Raw genomic sequence first — 21,128 nt, forward strand, 5'->3', positions numbered from 1 at the left:
AGCACTCTAACATCTGATAATATTAAAAAATTTATATATAAAAGACTTATACTTTGTGTTTTTAATTTAAAAAGTATATCCACTCTAAATAGTCGATAAAAATTAATAAAATATACAATAAAAATTTTTAAAAAATAAAAACTTTAAAATAATATTTAAAGATATACATATTTTAGCGGAGGCAATAGGCTACTATAAATTATGTATAATAAATTACTTTAAATATTTATTTTAAATATTATATTATTATTTAATAATTAATAGTAATAAATATTCGGAAAAGAAATATCGTTTTGAAGTAGATAAATGTTTTCTTACGTAATTGAAAGGTGAAATTAAAAAGAAAAGAATAATTACAATTAATTAAATATATTTGAAAAAAAAATATAAAGTAGTGAAACTTTTCCCACGAAAGAAGCTTACATATACGTAATACCCAAATAATAATTTATGGCTTTAACGTTATGTGTGGCATGGATAAATACAGAAAGCTTCCCTCCTTTTTTAATCTTTTTTATTTTATTGGGAAAATAATTGATTTTTCAGAAACTATCTTCTTTTTCCAAAATTATTGTTGTGGTTCTGTGTTTTCACGTAATAATTATTCTCCTTGCATGCGCTGACGCACAAACTATGTTAGCTGGACAGAATTGGATAATGATGACATAACATAAGTAGCCGTCCATTTATACTTTTTCTATTTTCCCGGCCAATTTCTGTTTGGTTAACGAGAATGTGTGTGGATAGAAAATGGGTTCGTTGAAAACTTGAAAAGTAATTTATTTTTTTTCTTTTTCTTGCTCCCATCTAGATTAAATCAATGTGGATCAATTCAATTCAATTCAATGCAATGCGTGAACTTGCAAAGCTTGAATACTATTATTCAAAAGGAAGAAAATTTGTGAAAGGTCTTCATAAACACAAAAGCTGACAATTCGAGTATCAAAGAATTAATTTCTTTTGCCTTCTAAGTGGTAAGGTAGCTAAACAAATAGTTCCAAGATGGATCTCAATTATTTATAATTCCCATTTCATTTATACTGTATATTGTTATATTTAATTAAAATTTATTAAAAAATTTATATTCTTTTTTAAAACGTATATAAATTTAATAAAATATAAATATAAATATAAAATTGAAAAAAAATATATTAATATTGTAAAATAAATTAACTTACTACTAATATAAAATTCATTTCAAAATTTTATATTTATTTTGTTATGATTGAATTTAACTATAATCCATTTTATACAAATTCGATTATGTAGAATTTTAAACAAGTTTTTATTTCATTTAAAACACATAAACATTAGATTTGTAATAAATTTTATAAATTTTATGAATTTTAACTAAATGTAAAGTAAGAATTAATTTCTTTTAACAATATAAGGTGGGGAATAATTATTTGTATAAAGTAGAAAATAAACTACTACATTTTAAGAATGGAAGGTATCGAACTCGAGATTTTAACCTCCGACATTAAATGTCTAGTCATTTGATTAAAGCACAATAATTTTATGAAAATCAATTTGATACATTAGGTGTGCATTGAAAAGTAATCGACACAAGGAGTGAGCAAAACCGAATTGAAACCATTGATCGATTTATTTTGGTTTAATTTATTTTAATAAGTGCAAATAAATAATATCTAAATTCATATTGATTCTTGTCCAAAAATTTTGAGTATAATTGAACTAACCAAAATATTTATATCTAAACTATTATTTATTTATTTATCTACAGAAAAATATATTTATTTATATATAAATAATTATTGTCTAAATTATTGAAAATATATATTTCAAAAAGTCCAAGTTGATCTTCAATTTGGTTCGACTGGGGAATTCATAATATTTCGATTCAATTTTAAAGAATAAAATTTAAATTTATTTTTTATTTTATGTTAAAAAATTCAAACAAAATCGACCATTATTCGCCTCTAATAGAGTGTGTCAATTTAATGGCATTAAATATTATCAACTTGAATTGATTAATTAAGTTGATAATGAATGAAAGAGCGTAGTTATCAACTAATAGAAGCTTGAGTCCGATCAATATCAAAATAATTAAAATTAAGTTTGAGTCCGATCAATACCAAAATAATTAAAATTATGACTGAGTACGAATTAGTTCAATTCAATTATTCATAATTCATCGGTACCAAACCTCATTTTTCTTAAAATTTAAGATACCAGTACCGTACCAAATATAAATAACATTATATCGAACTGAACCAATTTTTTCAATTTAATACTTGCAAATATAATAATTTAATGTTCAAATATAAATTATTTAAATATCTGCTACTGCTAGCATAACAATATTTTATAAATGGCTAGCATTAAAATAAAAACTTACAAACTTTATATAGCACTAAGATATAAGTCCAATTTTAAATGTGAAAGATGCGATTAGTTTAAAATATGTAGTTATTTTGATTTTAGTATTTTTCGGTATAACTATTCGATTTAGACGGAAAGCATTGAGATCATTCCTAATTAGAACTAGCAATTTAATTAGTTGGACTTTCATTTTTATAAAATTATTGGTATTTTTTATATTTTAATGATGTGAAATTTTTACTCCGCCAAAAATAGTCTAAGAGAGGATCACCTACTACATCTTTTATTGTAAAGCCCCATGACATTTAAATTCAAAATTATTACCTTTTCTTCTAATTAAAAAAGGGCATAAGAAGAGCATTCTCAAACGCTACTGGAGGGCCATACCTGCCTGGTGCTGAAAATGACTGCAATGGACACGTTGCTGCCTTTGGGAGTTTGTGGTATGAACGCGAGCAGCGTATACGTTTGATACTGCAAAAAAAAGTGTTGTTTTTAACAGTCAAATAATATATGCCTAAAAAAAAACAGTCAAATAATAAAAGGATAAATTATGAGTAAAATTTGATCGCACACTAAAGGCTACAAAGGTGATAAAAAGACAAGACGACGGAGTGAAAAAAGAAGAAAAAAGGAAAGAAGAAGAAAGTATCCATATCTTCCTTAGAAGAGATAATAAATATGACTGCGGGTCTTGAATTGAATGAATGACCTCATTGAATCATCCGTATGAGCTTTCGGCAAGAAGAGAATGGATAGAAAATTGGAAAGTAGAAACCAAAATAAATAAAATCACATTTTGCCTACTTTCTTTCAATTTTTATTTCTCAATTTATTCCGGATCTGATTGGCAGAAGTTAAATATAATATGAAATAGTTTTTTTTTTATATCCATTATTATAAAAATCATAAATTTAAAAGATAAAAAACGAGAACTTCTTATTTATAATTATAATTTAGGCGTATTTTTATTTTTTGAATAATAGAGTAAGTTTGATGATGCAATTGGTACGCGGGTTGATATGGAATGAAGGCCCATCATCAGCTAGAATTGAGGCTTTTTGCATACAAGAGAGACTGACATGGGAAAGATATTTGGAAAAAGGGAGAGAGAAAAGACTTTTTATAATGCGGGACATCGTAGGATATGGTGGGCCCGAACTACGTACACCTTAATAATGGCTTGAGCCCACATGCAATTATAGTCTCTTTCTTCCCATTTCATTTATCATTTTAATTTAAAGTTCCTGTAAATTCCTTTTTCTTTTCTTTTTTTTTTTTAAAAAAAAGAAAAAGGAAAAAAGAAAAGCCAATTGAATAATATTTTATTCAACGTCAGAAACAATTTAGTTGAATCCTGTATTTTCGTTAAAGAAATATTTCTATAATAAAAATTAATAATATATTTTGATATAAAAAATAAAATAAATACTCAATATTATAAAATATATATATAAATAATTTATTTTTAACAATTATTAATTATATTGGCAAGATAGTAGATTGTAATAATATGAAAAAGTACTCTGCTTGATGGCACTAGATCATTTATTAACTTTAAAAATATCATTTTAACGATACTAATTATTTAAATACTAAATTAAAACTTTATTTTTTTACTATTTCTATAAAAAAAAATTTAATACTTTCATAATGATATCATAAAACTCATAAAATATATATTAATATTTATTTATTAATATTTATTAATATAAAATAAAAAAACACCGCCAATCTAAATAATCCTCTGTAATTAAAATATGAAACTTCAATAAAGAAAAGAGTTTTTAAAAAAAATTAGTTGAACCCCTATTAAGAAAAATATAACTATATGCATATTAATTAATTAAAAAATATATAAAAATTTAAATATAATTTAAGTTAAGTTATGTTAAATTTTTGTCATTAATTGATTATAAACTTAGTTTTAAACAAAAAAGACTAATTTCTAATTTTATAATATTTTATCATCAAAAAATTGTATATCAATTAAATTTGATGTTACCTTTAAATGATAAGCAATTATTTTTAGATAATAATTTATTAGCTTAAAAATAACATAATTTATCTTCATTAGGAAATAACAACTATTTGTTAGTATTATGTTTTAATAGTAATTACTGTAATAAGTTTATCCTATAAAAATATTCACTAAAAAGAATTTTATTAATAAATTTGATTATCCTTCTATATACTATTTATTATATTATTTAGAGTTTAATTTTTTAAACGAATATTTTTTGATAAAGAAAACAGTCGCAAGCTAAGAGAACTAATAAATTTGATATTTTAGAAATGGATCTGATTGTACATAATTCAGTGTGGGAAAAAAAAAGAAAGTCGCATTGACTAATGGCTTAGCCGTTTCCACATAATTAAGAAGATAGACCTTAGTACACCAGATAAAAAACCAATACCTATCAGATATCAATATCATTCATTCTCTATATCACATGAGCTTCTTAATATAGCAAACATTAATACAAATAAAATTTACTAGCAATCAATATCACTATCGGACCATCCATGCAATGGTCTGCCTCCATTTCCAACAAAAAAAAAAAAAAAAGGAAAGAAAGGAAAAATCAAAATCCCACTCTCACCCAACTACACGTGTCACTCACGCTCCAATTACCTAATGCTAAAGTACACCTTTCTCATGTGCAAGTGGGTCCTATCACCACCTCCACCATCTTCGCCTTCCTCATTTACCAATCATGGCTTCTTTCTTCTCTTTCTCTGCTATATATGTGTATATGTATATATATATGTAGAGAGAGAGAGAGAAAGAGACTGGGCATTGAAAAGTTCAAGATCGATATGTTTTAGTGATTAATACAGAGACAACCCAGAGACAGCTACTGTTTTTAGAAAGAAAAAGAAAGACATAGTTGTGGCTAAAGGTGGAGTTTTTATTGATCAAGTCAAGTTATCTTTTCTCTCTATTTCTAGCAAAAGTAAGTAAAAAGTAATGGGTTTTTAACTTTACATTATTTCTACAAATGGGTTGTGTTTAAATTTTTGAAAGAAGCTAAAAATTGAAGCTCTGTGCATTTGCTTATTCGCTTGTGTAAGCTTAATAAAGCTGAATTGAAAAGATTAATTTATTATTTTTTTTAAGGTGGTGCTTTCTCCTGATTTTTCTCTCCTAATTTCACTCTTCTTTTGCCATTTCTTTCTTTAGCTTAATTACTTTCTCTTTCTCTAAAAAAGTTTCTTCCTCTTCTTCTTCTTCTTCTTCTTCTTCTTTTTTTTTTTTTTGAATATTCATTGGCTTCATTTATTAGCTTCCATTTTCCATTTTCATTTTTTTTCACTTGTGTAAAAATCTTTCTTTCTTTCTTTGAGCACTTAGTGTATTGTTTGGTGTGTGGGCTTGAAATTTTTGGATCAATGTTTTGCTCATTCTATGCTCAGATCTTATTTCTGCTTTTTCACAAATTACGGTTACGACCTTCGTTTCTCTGATTTTCAGCTTCTTATTTATGTAATTTTATTGTTTTGATTAGCTAGGGTTTCTGTTTATTTGGATCTGCGAATGGAACTTTAGAGCTACAATTTAGCTGCTTCACTATTGTATTTTTCATTTGAAAAAAAGAAAAAATTTTGATGTCATGTATTATGGAATTTTCATTATAGCAATTTTTAGCTGATTCTAGTTTAGATGCAGTGTAGATTTTTCATCTGGGTGTTAATCAATGAATTGAGCTTTGGGTTTTCCTTCTTTTCTTTTTCCAGGTATTCTGTTTTTACCCTTTTCTCAGCTGTTAGCTCATTCAGGAACTATATCTGAACTTTTCAAGGATTCCAAGTTTGGTAACTCAAAGATTTTGGCTTTGGGATTTTGGCATCTTGGTCTGATTCAGGTACTTAACTCTGTTCGGTAGATTTTGTTGTTTTTCTATTTTTTGTTCAGTACTTTATTATTACTTTCTCTTTATTAAACTTTTTGCTAAATTTTGGTTAAGTGAAGCACAAGTTTTAATTTTTCTTTTGGTGTTATTGGTAGTCTTGAATTTGATAGCATATCCATTGTTTTTCAATACTGTATTCTGCTATATATAGCATGGTGTAATTTATTTTGCCAATTCAATAAGTATAATAATTAAATGCAATATACTGCAATAAATGATGCCAGGATTTCCTCTTATGTGCTTTTTGTGTGTAAACCAATTAAATTGTGCGTAATGAGCATGTTCACTTTTCATGGTCTTAGAAATGAGCGTGTTCTAGATGTTTTTTTATTTCAATTTATGTGTTCTGGATTGGGTAAGAAGCATTTACTTGTACACGGGGAATATTATGACCTGCTTCCCTTTTTTAAGTTTATAAAATCCATGCTTTTTCTTACATTTGGGAGCTTATTATCATTCAACTCTTGAATACTGTGTATACTGAGCTTTGGTTCTGTGCTTAAGTTGTTTCTATTACCGTCTCTCCTTTACATGTGTTATTCCTTTTAAGGTATATATATATATATATATATATTTCTTTCTTTTTATAGCTTAATTTTGTTTCTTCAGGCTTTGTCTGCTTTGAGATTGTATATTTGCGTGAAGCCATTATTGATTTTTGACCCACTTGTAGTTTGTCATATTCTATAAAGTAATTTTATTGGAAAAAAAAAATGAACGCGTGGGAGGTGGAGTGCAAGTATCAAAAAGTGGAGAGCAAGCCGCAATGCCTTTTCATTTATTTGTGTGTTGATTTATTTTTCTCATCCTCTTTTTGGTTCAGGTTCTTGCCCTGCTGATTGAATGGTTCTGAGCTGTTTAATAGGAATTGGCCGTGTGATTACAAGGAGATGAGTCACACGACAAATGAGAGTGATGATGGGCTGTTCTCTAAGGATCGGATTGATTCACCATTGGCTGAGGGAGGTAACTGCGGAGGAAGCGCAAATGGAGGAGCTATGCTGAAGAAAGGGCCATGGACATCTGCTGAAGATGCAATTTTGATAGAATATGTGAAGAAACATGGGGAGGGGAACTGGAATGCCGTTCAGAAGCACTCAGGACTTTCTCGCTGTGGCAAAAGCTGCAGATTGCGATGGGCCAATCACCTGAGGCCTAATTTGAAAAAAGGGGCATTTACTCAAGAAGAAGAACAGTTAATCATTGAGCTCCATGCCAAGATGGGAAACAAATGGGCACGCATGGCTGCACATGTAAGTCTATAATCGATCTTATTTGATATATGGTATATCAATATTTGCTTTTTCTTTGAATTGTGTTGCATGTTAATATCAATTGGAAGCGTAAACTTGAAACAGCTCGAACTGAAAATTAATTAACTGAAAATGGTATTAACTAACTGTACTTTACATTTGTAGTCACATATATGAAAAAATTGTGATCTGGCATGCCTTAAATATCAGGGTACCTTTTTCTTTTTGAGAATGTGTTAGTGTACAAGTTTTAGCTGTGAATTATCTCATGCATTTGTGTTTCAATGTTTGAGTTTATCACTGCTTCTTTCAAATTTATATAACTCAATTGCCAAACCCAGAAAGCCATCATATTTGTCTTTTCACTTATATTGTAATGCTTGTTCAATTCCTTGGCCCTCTAACATGTGTATAAATAACATTACCAACCACAAAAGATTTGGTAATTTTACCCTCTATAATTTACATTCAATTTGAAGTCCTAAAATGCCTCAACATTTCGAAGTCTGGTTTTCCCTGAATTTCGAATCAGGTCTGCCAATAATAATTTTGGTCCCTTTTACTTCTACCAGTTGCCTGGTCGTACAGACAATGAGATAAAGAATTACTGGAACACCAGAATTAAGAGGCGCCAACGGGCTGGTTTACCTCTATATCCTCCAGAAGTCTCTTTCCAAGCACTGCAGGAGAGCCATCAAGGCCTAACCATTGGCGGAATCAATACCGGGGATAAGGTTCACGGTGATCTCTTGCGCAACAATGGCTATGAGATACCTGATGTCATATTTGACAGTTTAAAAGCAAGCCAAGGCATCTCACCATATGTCCCTGAACTTGCTGATATTACTACAAGCAGCATGCTGATAAAGGGTCTGAGTTCTTCTCAATATGGTAGCTTCATGTCTCCATCAGCACATCGTCAGAAGCGTCTTCGAGAATCAACAACTTTTATACCTGGTTACAGTGGCAATATAAAAAGCGAATTCCCTTTGTTTGACCAATTTCAGGATGAATCTTGTGATAAAGTTGCCCAATCTTTTGGGTTATCTTTTCCATTTGATCCTGATCCCACCAAGAACCCTCAGTCCTTTGGTGAAAATCAGGGCAGCCATACCCTTGCAAATGGCGATTTCTCTACTTCCAAGCTCACCTCTGGGCCTGTGAAGTTGGAGCTCCCTTCACTCCAATATCCAGAAACTGATTTAGGTAGCTGGGGTACATCCCCACCACCTTTACTTGAGACTCTTGACAATTTCATCCAGTCTCCACCAACAGCTATAATTGAATCTTCTCCACGTAATAGTGGCCTCTTGGATGCTTTACTTTATGAGGCTAAAGCTTTAAGCAGTGCTAAGAATCATTCATCGGAGAAGAGTTCAAATTCATCAACTGTTACTCCTGGTGAACTTGCTGAATGTTCTGCCATTAATATTTGTGAGACAGAATGGGAAGATTATGGTGATCCCCTTTCCCCATTGGGTCACACTGCGACTTCTCTTTTCAGTGAGTGCACTCCTATAAGTGCCAGTGGAAGTTCTTTGGATGAACCACCACCTACTGATACTTTCACTGGTAAGCATCATAAACTCTTGCATTTTTTAAAGGATTATAGTCCCAATCCATGTGTATTGAGTATTTTGAAGGATGTACTTTGTTGTCTTTCAACACAATCAAACTTATGTCTTAAACTAGAGTCGTTATATTTTTGTGAATGGTTTCCCAATGTTTGCAAAATTGGAAAGTTATTCTAATGGAATGCAGCTGGTTTGTGTTTTTCTCTTATATGTTTCTTATTCTATAAATATAATATTACTTTCCTACTGGGTTATTTTCATATTAGTCTCAATTAATTTCTTTTTTCACCTTGCACTCATAATCTGCACTTGCTTTGGTTACAGTATTTCCACTTAAATTTGGATATTCTGCAGGTTGCATTGTGAAAACAGAACTAGTTAGTCAACCATGGAGTCCAGAAAGAGATAAAGAAACCACTACTCGGGTGGATATTACTCGCCCTGATGCTTTACTTGCTTCTGATTGGCTTGGTCAGGGTTCTGGTTACATTAAGGACCAAGTCATTATGACGGATAACATAGCAACGCTTCTTGGTGATGATTTGAGCAGTGATTATAAGCAAATGTCTGCTGGAGCTTCTACATCAAATCAAGTATGGGGACTTGGTTCTTGTGCATGGAATAACATGCCTGCTGTCTGTCAAATGTCTGAACTCCCTTGAAACCTGCTAGCTATCAAAATTTCTGAACTTCTGATACTGTTGTTGCTTGATTTATGTTGATCATTTCTTCAGTTTGGGTACTCAGGTCTGTGCCTGGTACCTGCTGGACCACAAAAAGGTTCATGGTATAATATGTCTGGGTGAAAGTTGTTTTATTTGTGGGTTGTGGTTTTTGGTTTCTCAATTTGTGAAACAGGAAAATGCATGTATGCCAATATGGAACTTAATGAGGTATACAAATGCATTATGGCTTGTCAAATTTGTAGAATAACTAAGCACTTCAACTCATATTTTTGATGTATTAAATTTGTTTTTGGATGACATGTCTACATTTCCCTGTAATTTCCCTAGTTCTTGAGCTTAGATATCGTTTTATTTTTTTGGTTGATTTTGCTTAGTTATGAATATGAAAGGAGCATTCTTGATCCAATTTAGCATTCATTTTAAACCAATTCACTATTTCTAAATTATCAATTTGAACCATTCACTTTATATACTCCTCTTCTGCTAGAATTTCCATTTAAAGCAATGTATTATTGAAACTAGTTTCTTGGAAACACAATTATAGAGCGTACAACTTGCAGATGTTCATGAAATCCCACCAGAAAAGAAACAGCTGGTTGAGGACTAAAAAGAACTGGATTATTAACCTGCATTAATCATCACAAGAAACTAATAGAATTGGACATCATATTTAAATGAAAATCTCACCGTAAAGGACCGAATGCTATCCTGTGAAGTTCATCTGCCTTTCATTGTCTGATATTGATTATACAGTAGTCCTAGGTATGGTGATCTTCCGATAGAAATGGCTACTGGCTAGTTGCAGCGGCGATGTAGAAAATCCTATCGGGGGTGATGGTGGTAGCTTTTCACTTATGTGACTAATGCTACTTATTGATGTAGTTCCTATTGTAAAAGTTGAATCATCTCTTGAATCGTAAGACCCTGGAGTGCTACTTGCTGAATTTGATTGTGCTGGGGAATAATCTTTAATTCCACATGCCTTGTCGCTTGCCATTATGTGATTTAAGGCATAAACCACCTGCAATGTTATTAAACACCAAAACCTGTTACCTTAGACCTGTGTATAAGTTTGCCGAATTGATTTAGCAGAATAGCTAAGTGCTTCTGAACTTCTCTTGGAAACATTGATAAAGTACAGTGTGATGCATAAGATTTACCTTATCCATGGTTAATCTCTTGTGAGGATCCTTGCTGAGACATTTTTCTGCCACGCGAACCATCCAGAAGAGTTGATGAACATCATGGGAATCCAAGATCCCAGGGTCGATTAGATCTGGGTAGTTCTTTTCTTTTAATAGTGGCCTTGCCTGCAAGAAGAAAGAATGAAATCAAATAAAAGTACCTTGAAATGTACGATGGCAACTAGTAGAAGATTAAAGATGAAGGAATTGCAGGTAATAGATGTCTGATGTTAAGGTTATCACCCATCCCACAAGACTTTTCCCTCCAAGTATCTTGTCTGTAGTCTTGAGTCCAGTGATCAGCTGCAATAGCACAATCCCAAAAGAATAAACATCTGTTTTAGTCGACACTTTCCCACATTCTGCATATTCTGGTGCCAAGTACCCCAAAGTTCCAACAACTCTCGTCTCCCAGGAGTGATCCGAGTCATCATGTTGAGCTCTTGCAAGTCCAAAATCTCCAAGCTGATAAGTTTTGCAGTAGAAAATTTATTAAATATGTTAAACAGCTGCAGTATGAGAACATAAAACATGAGATTAGAAGTGTAATTGTCTCTGAATTCTTACTAGTGCTTCATGATCATGGGTTATGAGGATGTTGTTTGGCCTCATATCTCTGTGGATAATGCTATTTTCATGCAGATACTGTAAGCCTTTTGCAGCTCCTAAAGCTATTTTCATCCTCTTTTCCCAACTGAGAGGTCTGCGGGTGTGTTCTGCATCAATTTAGAAAACGGTATTCCTCGATTAGGCTTTTATGGTTAATATATAAGTGTTTCCAAATTATCTTAAACGATATGCTGGATTAGTTTCTGGGATATTGCATGCTTACTGGACAGATGTTGGTCCAGTGAACCGTTGCAAACATATTCATAAACAAGCAGCCTCTGGCTTCCTTCAGAACATGATCCTAAGAGCATCACCAAATTCTCGTTTCTAGCTCTGCTGAGGACATTAACTTCAGACTTGAATTCTTTCTCTCCTTGGAAGCTTGCACTTTTGTGTTGCTTTACGGCAATCTTCAGCCCACCTAGTTCTCCTCTATAAACGGAACCAAAACCACCTTCAGATAGGAAGTTCTTGGGGGAAAATCCCTCAGTTGCAGCATGGAGTTCGGCATAAGTGAAGTCTCTCTTCCATCCAATCCTTGGTCGCCTGTTCTTACAAATTGAGCAAACGGAATTATTGAACATCTCATCGGTTGGACCACCTCCCATCCAACCCTCATTGTTCCTATGCTGTTTGAGTTGTTCATTTGGGCTTTCTGCATTGACCTCTTTTTGACTGCCTTGATGCCCCTCTGCATTTGAAAATGGGGATTGCTCTCCAGCAGTTTCTCGTTCTGTGTTTGTGTAGTCTTCATCTTGATAATTGAACGGAGAGTGCCTTGCGTCAGTTAAACTAGAACCTGATGCTTCATGATACCCAAGATTTGAAGTTGAAGAAGAAGCTGTCATGATCTGATCACTTGATGAAGGTTTAGAAAGTGACGTTGACTTGCTACTGCTCTGGTGGGGGATCTTGTCGCTGTAATCAACTTGTACTTCTTTGCCTAAACTGCTAGATGTTCTGCGATCTGAAGAAACAACGGCTTTCTGTTAAGAATCTGGTAATATATGGACGTAAGTATTAGTCTGTAAGATAGTGTTAAGGCTATGATATACTTACTCTGAGAAGAACCACTTTTTGTGGGGCTTCCTGGTATCATTTCATCATATTTTACTTGACTTTTGGTCTGAATGGTTCTTTCTGGGGGTGATATTGTTGTCACTCTCGCTTTTGGTCCTCTCAATACTTCAACAGTGTTGTCGCGCTTCATCCTTGATATTCCACACTGGAGCTTCTCGATGAAATACTTCTTGTCTCTCTTCAAATGCCTGCAGCATATCTAGTACATTACAACAGGTCCTTTTCCTTTTCTTTCATTTCTGCTTTGCGTAGACATTCAAACTTAATTTTGCATGCTATAGTCTTAGAAAACATAAACATCTGCAAGAATACAACCGTGCTTTTTTTTTTTTTTCTTTGTAGTTCAATACATTTGTTACGTATTGTATGCATTTGAAGCAACTTGCAGGCACACAGCAGCAAAATCTCATTAAAGTACAACACTAGTTCAGGAATAACAGGTTGAGAATTTGCAGACCTGTCAAGTACAATCCATGTAGCCTTTAAGTATTTCGCAGCTTTTATAGCAACAACTTTTGGAGCAGCTCCTGCTCGCACCTCTATATTGAACTCGATCTGACATATTTCAAGCACAAAATACTCCCATCAGCCATGTGACAGATAGAGGTTAAGTGTTGGAAGCTTCCTTGGATTGTCTGAGTACCAATAATAAGTCTAGTGAAATGATCTATAGCAGCTACAAATGCACCTCTTTACTTATTAACCAATTCAAAAGAAAATGTCTCTTGGATAAAATAAACAACAGAGTTGTACAGAGTTGAAGGCCTTGATCTTGCAACAGCCTTAGTTGCTAGTTAAAGGTTCTTCGGGGAGGAAAATGCCCTCAAAATGTGTTCTCAGCCTTATGAGGCTATTGAATGTGAGATTTAGCATCACCAAACGGATGATATCTACTGCAAAGTCAATTAAAAGAAAAGCTGGTAGAGTGTGAGTCAGATTTATCATCAGGATCAAGTTGGTTCTCCTAAATAATTCATCTCTAGTCTGAATATTAAGTTATTCTGTTTTTCTCTTAAGACAGTGCACTTTTAGACTAAACTTTGTGATCTTCTAACTTTCCAGCTAATTTGTATTATGATTTAGAAGAAAATTAAATAAATGCCAGTCTAGCCATGATTTCATTAGCCTGACCTGTTCCTCTTCACAGTGCTTAGCAATTCTCTTAATCTCTACATTGGTAGAGTATTCATCTGTCTTCCTAGCAACTTCTTCTGCAATAAATTTTGGGTTCATGGCGACCATTGAACTCGAGTCCACCTTCACTTTGTACCCCACTAAGAAATAAAAAGAAATACAAGAACCAAAGGAGGAGAAAGTGAAGTAATTAGTACTATGAATTGTATGTTACAAGGTTGGAATTTATGCTTTACCTGTTACATGATTTGAGCATGTTGATATTATTTCTTTCCTTCTTTCCATAAATGAAAATAAACAAACATAAATTCTTACTCAGCTTCCCAGCTCCCATGAAAGATAACGTACTAGGGTTATTAACCTGGTGAAGAACTCCAAAGAGTATAAGAACATCTCCAGGCTTAAATGGAAAGTTATCAAGTAGCCATCTGATTGCACTCGGACTAACATCCTTTGAAGCATCTTGGATCACCACTACTCTTTGAGGATGATCTTGTAAAGACATTATTTTTACCGCTTGTTGGAAATCTCTTGCTATACCTAGTCAGGATGATCTTGCTCTCAAACAGAAGTTATAAACATTAAAAAGAAATAGAAAACAAAATAAACAGGTTCAGTTTTCCGATGGGTTAGTACCGTGATAAATGTTCTGTGTTGCTTCTATTAAACTTGAATGTTACATATCCTATGCAGTTTTAAGCACATTTTATTTGGCGACTTAAGAGCTAAAGATCAAGAACATGCCTAATAGAAGGTTAATAATATGTACAGTGAGAGCCAGATGTGATCTAACTGAGAAGAGAAAATAATATCAGAACTATTTGATTGCTTAAGACTTGATTAGATTTCCACGAATAAAATCCTGACGAAGGAGCTGATACAGGGAAACTGCAGAGAATAAATTGGAAACACTGCAGGATGAACTTTGCAAAAAGAATTTTCAAGAATATGTTTTCTGGATTAATGCTGCTTATCAAACAGGAAATAAGATGGAGATTCTATAGGAAAAGGGTGGGTGGTGAATCCAAGCTAGCATCTCCAGAGTTAGCCTGAGCGCATATTCGGATATCCAAGGTACGTATGTGGTATTACTTAAGCCTTCCTTATAGTATGATCATCCCTATGCTCTCCTTAGCACATAATAGTTGTTGCCTATACATCTGTAGAGTAAGACAGGAGGATATTATGATTGTGACCGATATTCCCGAAGTTTTCTTTTCTTGAGGAAATCTCTCATTGTAAGCAATTGATGTATTAATTGTTTGTTTCATTATCAAGGTTGACAGTGACCTTGCCTTCCGTCCAACTTGACATTGAAAATACAGCTTATGTGAAGCTGGTTTTGTAGTTGTATTTTGTAAGAATCTATCTGCTGTCCCTTGTACGTGTACTATCTTGCGCAGGTGGCCGAAAACGATTCCTTTTGTCCATAGTGTATTCTGGGTCTTATTTTTAACATTCATTCTGTACATTTTTCTGTCAACAATATGCACTTGAACTAAGATTTTCACCATTTTCAATGTCACAAGAGTTGATGCAAAGTTCTTTATCTACGGTCTATTTTTGATAAAAACTTGAAAGTTCCATTAAACAACCTCATATAAATGGCTATCAAATATCTCCAAATATGAAAGGTATGGATTTGACTTTCTTTTTGCAGCAAAAAGACCCTCTATTCTGTTTGATGAACTTAACGTTAGAGTTTCACTACAGGGATCCAGTACAGCCAGCCTTTTTTTCTTTTTCCTTTTTTAAATGAATGACGGTAAAAATATTTTCATAAGTATCCAAGACAAGTTAACTATTTATGCATAGAGTCATCGAATATGAACATGTTTTAATATTCAGGATTTTGATCAATAATTACTATGCAATATATTACTTGATCAGATGCCCTAATTTGTCTTACTCCAAAGATATAAAATGTATTCATCCTTGTCGTGAGAATCTTGTATGTTCTATGTTTGACATTGAATTATAAAAATACGTCTTAATCGTCCGTCAATCAAAGATAAATGTATATTTAGTATAATAACATAAAAATGTATTTATCAATAAGTAATTTAGTTGGTATTCTTACTTTATATGTCGAAGAGTTTTTCAATTTGTGATACTCAAATTTGTCATCTAGTCAGCATCCCAACAATTTTTTAAGTAATGCTTTATTCTTTGTTGTATGAAGCAATATAAAAATTAAGTTTTCAAAAGATTTTCTAGTTCATTATCATTTTCTAAAATGACTCAAGTGTTAGAACTAAAAGCAAAAATGACACAGCTATATGTCATTTCCTGTGATCCAGTCATTGTTATCCCTTTTGTCTAGACATATTCTTGTATTAGCTGTATTGTTTTGTCCTTTAGTCTTTAGCTATTCTTGTCCCTTGATCCTAGGTAGATATCTTTAGTTGATGTAATGACATGTGTACCAATATCTTTTCTTTCTCTTTTAGGCACACTTATAAAGACTATATATTCATCATAATGAAAGCTTCCTCTCTCAGCTCATTAAGCTGAGATTTGTCCAGCATTAACTCTTCAATTCTTCACTTGGTATCAGAGCTACTGCAATGGCTGGGTCTTCACACGATGAGGCTGAATCAACCAAAACTCCTCAAACACAGAAAAGGTCATATGATGACAAGGTACCAAAGAAAGAAGAAGGAAAATCTGGAATGTCAAAAGCTGCAGAGCTCAAGAGCTCTACCACGAGTCTCTCCAGCAACTCAAGACCAAATGGTCTCTCAGGAGGAAATCCTCTCGGCTCATACTGTTCAATCAAACTGAATCAGGAAAACTACTTTCTCTTGAAGAACTTAGTCCTCCCTGTGATAAGAGGCAACAGGCTTGAACGATTCATTACTGGATCAAAGAAGTGTTCTTTGGAGTTTGTAATATCAAAGCTTGGTGATGGTGACCTGGAACTTACTGAGAATCCAAAATATGAAGAATGGATAGTACAGGACCAAATACAATAGGGGTGGCTCTATAACTCAATAGAACCTGAACTTGCAGCTATAGTTATTGGAAATGAGACATCAACATATCTGTGGGATGCTCTCAAAGCACTGTTCGGTGTGAAACTAAATTTAAAATAGTTTATTACAAGAGGGAATTCCAAAAACTCCAGAAAGAGGGCATGAAGATGTCTGAATATCTCAAAACAGCTAAGAAGCTAGCTGACAATATGGCTCTTGCTGGAAAGCCAATTCCTATGGATGATTTAGTTACTTAAGTCCTTATTGGACTGAATTCACATGATTACAATCCTGTGGTTTGTCAGGTAAATGAAAAAGAAGATGTCAGCTAGCTTGAGCTCCAAGCAATCCTGTTGAGCTACGAGAAGAGGATTGAGCAGATGAATGCAGGAATAGCATTAATTAATCTGGGGCAGGTTTCTGCAAACTATGTTGGTAACAAAAATGCCAGTTGTCAAGGATGCTTTAGTAAGAGTTAGGGCTCATATCATGGCAATGCTCAAAGAAATCAAGGTCGTCCACAGTACTAACAAACTGCTACAACGCAAAATAAAAACCAAGGAAGGAGGAGTGGCTATTTTGGCAGAGGAGGAAGGTCAAGAGCCAGAGGTGCGAGAGGAGGTAATGTCAGACCTATATGTTAGGTCTGTGGTAGAATAGGACATACAACTGTCAAATGCTCTAACATATATGATGAGTCATATAATGATCCTCAAACTCAGAACAGAAATAATAATAACACCAACAACTACAACAACAACAACACTGCTTACCTTGCAGCTCCTGAGACTGTGAGTGACCCTGGGTGGTATGCTGACAGTGGCGCAAACTGCCACGTCACTGATGATGTATCTCAAATGGAAACAGTAACTGAATACATGGGTAAACAATTCTTAACTGTTGGTAATGGAAATAAATTGAAGATTGCTCTCATTGGAAATGCACATTTATACACCAAAACTGATAAATGCTTATTGCTCAAAGACATTCTTCATGTACTCGCTATTAAAAAGAATTTACTCAGTGTCTCTCAGCTTATAAATGCTAATGATGTTGTTGTTTAATTTGATTCTTGTGGGTGCACTGTGAAGGACAAGGCAACATGAGTAATCCTTCTACAAGGAAAACCTAAAGATGGATTCTATCAGCTTGAAACTGACACCACCAGACCCTCAACCAATCTCTCTCAAACATCAGGACCTCTCACAAACCAGACTAAAGCTGTTCAACTAGTAGAATCGAGGAATCAATGTTAAGTTTTCAAAAGGAGGATTGGCACAGAAGGTTGGCCATCCTTTAGATAGAGTATTGAATCAAATCTTACAATCATATAATCAACATTGCATTATTAATGCAAAAGTATCATTTTGTGATGCCTGTCAATTTGGGAAGTCTCATCTGTTACCATTCAAAAATTCTGTGTCTCATTCCTTGAAACCTTTAGACCTTATTCATACTGATATATGGGAACCTTTCCCAGTTCAATCTACCTTAGGATTCAGGTACTACATACACTTTATAGATTATTACAGTAGGTACACCTGGATCTATCCCTTGAGAAACAAGTCAAATGCCCTCAAGGTCCTTATTGAATTTAAAAGCCTGGTTGAAAATCAACTTGAGAGAAAAATAAAAACTATTCAGTCTAATATGGGTGGAGAGTACCAAGCATTCACCAACCTTGTAAAAGAATAAGGGGTAGCAATTAGATTTTCTTGTCCTCACACAATGAGATTGTGTACATAAGCCACTGTCAACCACTGTAATAAGAGCAATGGGATAAATAAGACTATTCGGCGGAGCTAGAGTGGGGAAAAGAGTACTCATTATGGAATTGATTAACAATATTGTCAAAGCTCATCAGCAAAGAATGGCAGGGCAGAAAGGAAACATAGACATATTGTTGAGACTGGCCTTACTCTCCTAGCACAAGCCCACATGCCATTAAAGTTCTGGTGTGAAGCCTTTCAAAACTCTATGTTCTTGATCAACAGACTTCCTACACCAACTCTTTAAGGAAAAAAACCTCTTTGTAAATTGTCTAGCAAACAACCAGAATATAATACCCTAACAACCTTCGGATGTGCATACTTTCCATGCTTGAGACCATATCAAACACAAAAGTTCCAACTTCACAAATCAAAGTATGTGTTCCTTAGTTACAGTGAATCTCACAAGGGATACAAATGGCTTAGTGCTACTGGAAGAATCTATCTATCTCTACATGTAGTCTTTAATGAAAAAGAGTTTCCTTTCAACATGGGTTTCTAAACTCAAAACAATCAAAATTACCAACTGTCATTACCTATCATCACTAGTTCCCAAATCTCAAAAACACTGAAACTGTAAACCAACTTCCCTCTCTTACTCACAAATCTACAGGATCAAGCTCTAAGAGTCCTTTGCAGGTTTCTTCTGAAGAAGCATTATCTCCAGCCAAGTCTCCATCTATGCACCAACAAGCTAATGATAAACAACTCTCTTCTGCAAACTACTTAAGTAAGTCCAACCCTAAACACAATCATTCAACTCATGACCAATACCAACATTCTGAATCAACAAGTCCACTAGATCAAACGGAATCCATTGTACCTTATTTCATACCAACTCCCTCTCCTGAACCTCCAAGACACCATATGATCACCAGAGCCAAAGCTAGAATCCATAAACCTTTAAAATACCCTTCAAAATACAAAACGTTTTATGTATTCAAATCCTGTACACCATAAGAACCAAGCTCCATTCAAGAAGCCTTAAATTCTGAGCAGTGGCTAAAGGCTATAAGGGAGGAACTTAAAGCCTTGGAAAGAAACAAAACTTGGACCTTAGTCCCCAATTCACCCAATCTCAGCCTTAGAGAAAACAAGTAGGTCTTTAAAGTGAAATACAATGCTGGTGGTAGTTATCAGAGGTGTAAAGCCAGGCTGGTTGCAAAGGGCTTTACCTAAACTCCTAGGATAGACTTCTCAGAAACTTTCAGTCCTGTGGTGAAGGCATCAACTATTGGAGTGATACTGATTATAGTTGTCTCAAAGGGCTGGTATGTAAAGCAATTAGATATAAATTATGCTTTTCAGAATGGAAAGCTTGAGGAAACCGTTTACATGGCACAATTAGATGGTTCAAAGATAAATCAAGACCAGACTTTGTGTGTAAACTGAATAAGGCCCTATATGGTCTAAAGCAGGCACCCAATGCCTGGTACAACAGACTGAAGAACACTCTGTCTAGTTGGGGATTTAAAAATGCTAAGATGTGACACTTCTCTAATCCGTATAAAGACAAGACTCAAGTTATAATGCTTTTGATCTATGTAGATGACATTATAATCACTGGAAGCAATTCTAAGTCAATCATGATCTTCGTCAAGAGATTAAATAGTCTATTAGCTCTTAAGGACATGGGTGATCGGCAACCACTTTCTAAGAATAGAAGTCAAAAGAGATCAAACTAGGATGCATTTAACTCAAAGAAGGTATATATAGAGCTACTAAAAAGAACAGAAATGGAGAATACTAAACCCTGCTCAACACTAGCAATCACAGTAAAGAAACTGAGTCTAGCAGAGGGAACTCCATTGCAAAATCCAATTGAGTACAGAAAGGTTATTGGGGCCTTGCAATATTTGACAAACACAAGACCCGATATATCCTTTATTGTGAACAGGTTGAGTCAGTTTATGCAACATCCAACTAATGTTCATTAGAAAGGAGTGAAAAGAGTTTTGAGGTATCTTAAAGGAACAAGAACTCTAAGAATTCACATCAAGTTGTGCGCAAGCTTAACTCTACAAGGATTTACAGATGCAGACTACGCCTACTGTGTTGATGACAGGAGGTCAACTGTAGGTTACTGTATATATCTGAGTGACACCTTTTTGTCCTGGTCCTCTAAGAAACAAAGTGTAGTTTCAAGATCAAGTGTTGAGTCTGAGTATAGAGCCCTAACAGCGATAACTTATGAGTTAATTTTGTTGGAATCTTTACTTAAGGAAATTTACTTTCCTCTCTTATGTGTTCCTATAGCATGGTGTGATAATCTTAGTGCAAGTGCCTTGGCTGCAAATCCTGTGTTTCATGCCAGGACGAAACATATTAAAGTTGATGTGCATTTCATTCAAGATAGAGTTTTGGCCAAACAATTGGATGTCAGGTTTGTGCCATCAAGTGACAAGATTGCAGACTGCCTCACCAAATCTCTGTCACACACTCGTTTTCAGTTCTTACGAGACAAACTTCGAATGGTTGATCCACCAAGTTTGCAGGGGGATGTTAGAATCACAAGCAATAACGACGCAATTATATGTCGTTCCCTGTGATCCAGTCATTACTGTCCCTTTCGTCTAGACATATTCTTGTATTAGTTGTATTGTCTTG

General features: G+C 33.8%; 2 protein-coding genes across 7 annotated transcripts; one reads left to right on the forward strand and one right to left on the reverse strand.

The window, feature by feature from the left end:
- The first annotated feature begins 5,103 nt into the window (after positions 1-5,103).
- LOC8276332 (transcription factor MYB33) lies at positions 5,104-10,064 on the forward strand. 4 transcript variants are annotated; one of them, XM_048378045.1, is made up of 5 exons: positions 5,104-5,300; positions 6,082-6,209; positions 7,123-7,510; positions 8,083-9,082; positions 9,439-10,064. In XM_048378045.1, exons 3-5 carry the CDS (start codon positions 7,148-7,150, stop codon positions 9,744-9,746), a joined length of 1,671 nt encoding a protein of 556 aa, XP_048234002.1. In that variant the 5' UTR covers positions 5,104-5,300; positions 6,082-6,209; positions 7,123-7,147; the 3' UTR covers positions 9,747-10,064. The 4 variants fall into 4 exon arrangements, with proteins under 4 accessions (XP_048234002.1, XP_015578733.1, XP_015578735.1 ...); XM_015723247.3 differs by having other exon boundaries at positions 5,105-5,300; positions 7,081-7,510; XM_015723249.3 differs by having other exon boundaries at positions 5,116-5,246; positions 7,081-7,510.
- Positions 10,065-10,259: 195 nt separating this feature from the next.
- LOC8276333 (inactive protein kinase SELMODRAFT_444075) lies at positions 10,260-15,076 on the reverse strand. Of its 3 annotated transcripts, XR_001535672.3 has the most exons (10): positions 14,093-15,076; positions 13,775-13,917; positions 13,101-13,198; positions 12,623-12,831; positions 11,787-12,530; positions 11,522-11,670; positions 11,198-11,419; positions 10,931-11,080; positions 10,458-10,791; positions 10,260-10,373 (listed from the first exon to the last, which is right to left on the reverse strand). XR_001535672.3 is itself a non-coding variant. In XM_015723246.3 (9 exons), the coding sequence occupies exons 1-9, from the start codon at positions 14,280-14,282 to the stop codon at positions 10,516-10,518; spliced, it is 2,148 nt and encodes a 715-aa protein (XP_015578732.1). In that variant the 5' UTR covers positions 14,283-15,076; the 3' UTR covers positions 10,260-10,515. The 3 variants fall into 3 exon arrangements, 2 of the variants coding, with proteins under 2 accessions (XP_015578732.1, XP_002525575.1); XM_015723246.3 differs by having other exon boundaries at positions 10,260-10,791; positions 14,126-15,076; XM_002525529.4 differs by having other exon boundaries at positions 10,260-10,791.
- Positions 15,077-21,128: the final 6,052 nt, after the last annotated feature.

Source organism: Ricinus communis, chromosome 8, assembly GCF_019578655.1.
Source record: "Ricinus communis isolate WT05 ecotype wild-type chromosome 8, ASM1957865v1, whole genome shotgun sequence".
Classification (NCBI taxonomy): Eukaryota; Viridiplantae; Streptophyta; class Magnoliopsida; order Malpighiales; family Euphorbiaceae; genus Ricinus; species Ricinus communis.

Excerpts from the sequence above, each read along its gene's own strand:
- LOC8276332 (XM_048378045.1), top strand. The coding sequence starts at position 7,148 with ATGAGTCACACGACAAATGAGAGTGATGATGGGCTGTTCTCTAAGGAT. Across the intron at positions 7,511-8,082 it reads GGGCACGCATGGCTGCACAT|TTGCCTGGTCGTACAGACAA; the intron begins GTAAGTCTATAA and ends TACTTCTACCAG. Across the intron at positions 9,083-9,438 it reads ACCTACTGATACTTTCACTG|GTTGCATTGTGAAAACAGAA; the intron begins GTAAGCATCATA and ends GATATTCTGCAG.
- LOC8276333 (XM_002525529.4), bottom strand. The coding sequence starts at position 14,282 with ATGTCTTTACAAGATCATCCTCAAAGAGTAGTGGTGATCCAAGATGCT. Across the intron at positions 12,531-12,622 it reads AAAAAGTGGTTCTTCTCAGA|ATCGCAGAACATCTAGCAGT; the intron begins GTAAGTATATCA and ends TTGTTTCTTCAG. Across the intron at positions 10,792-10,930 it reads AGAGATTAACCATGGATAAG|GTGGTTTATGCCTTAAATCA; the intron begins GTAAATCTTATG and ends ATAACATTGCAG.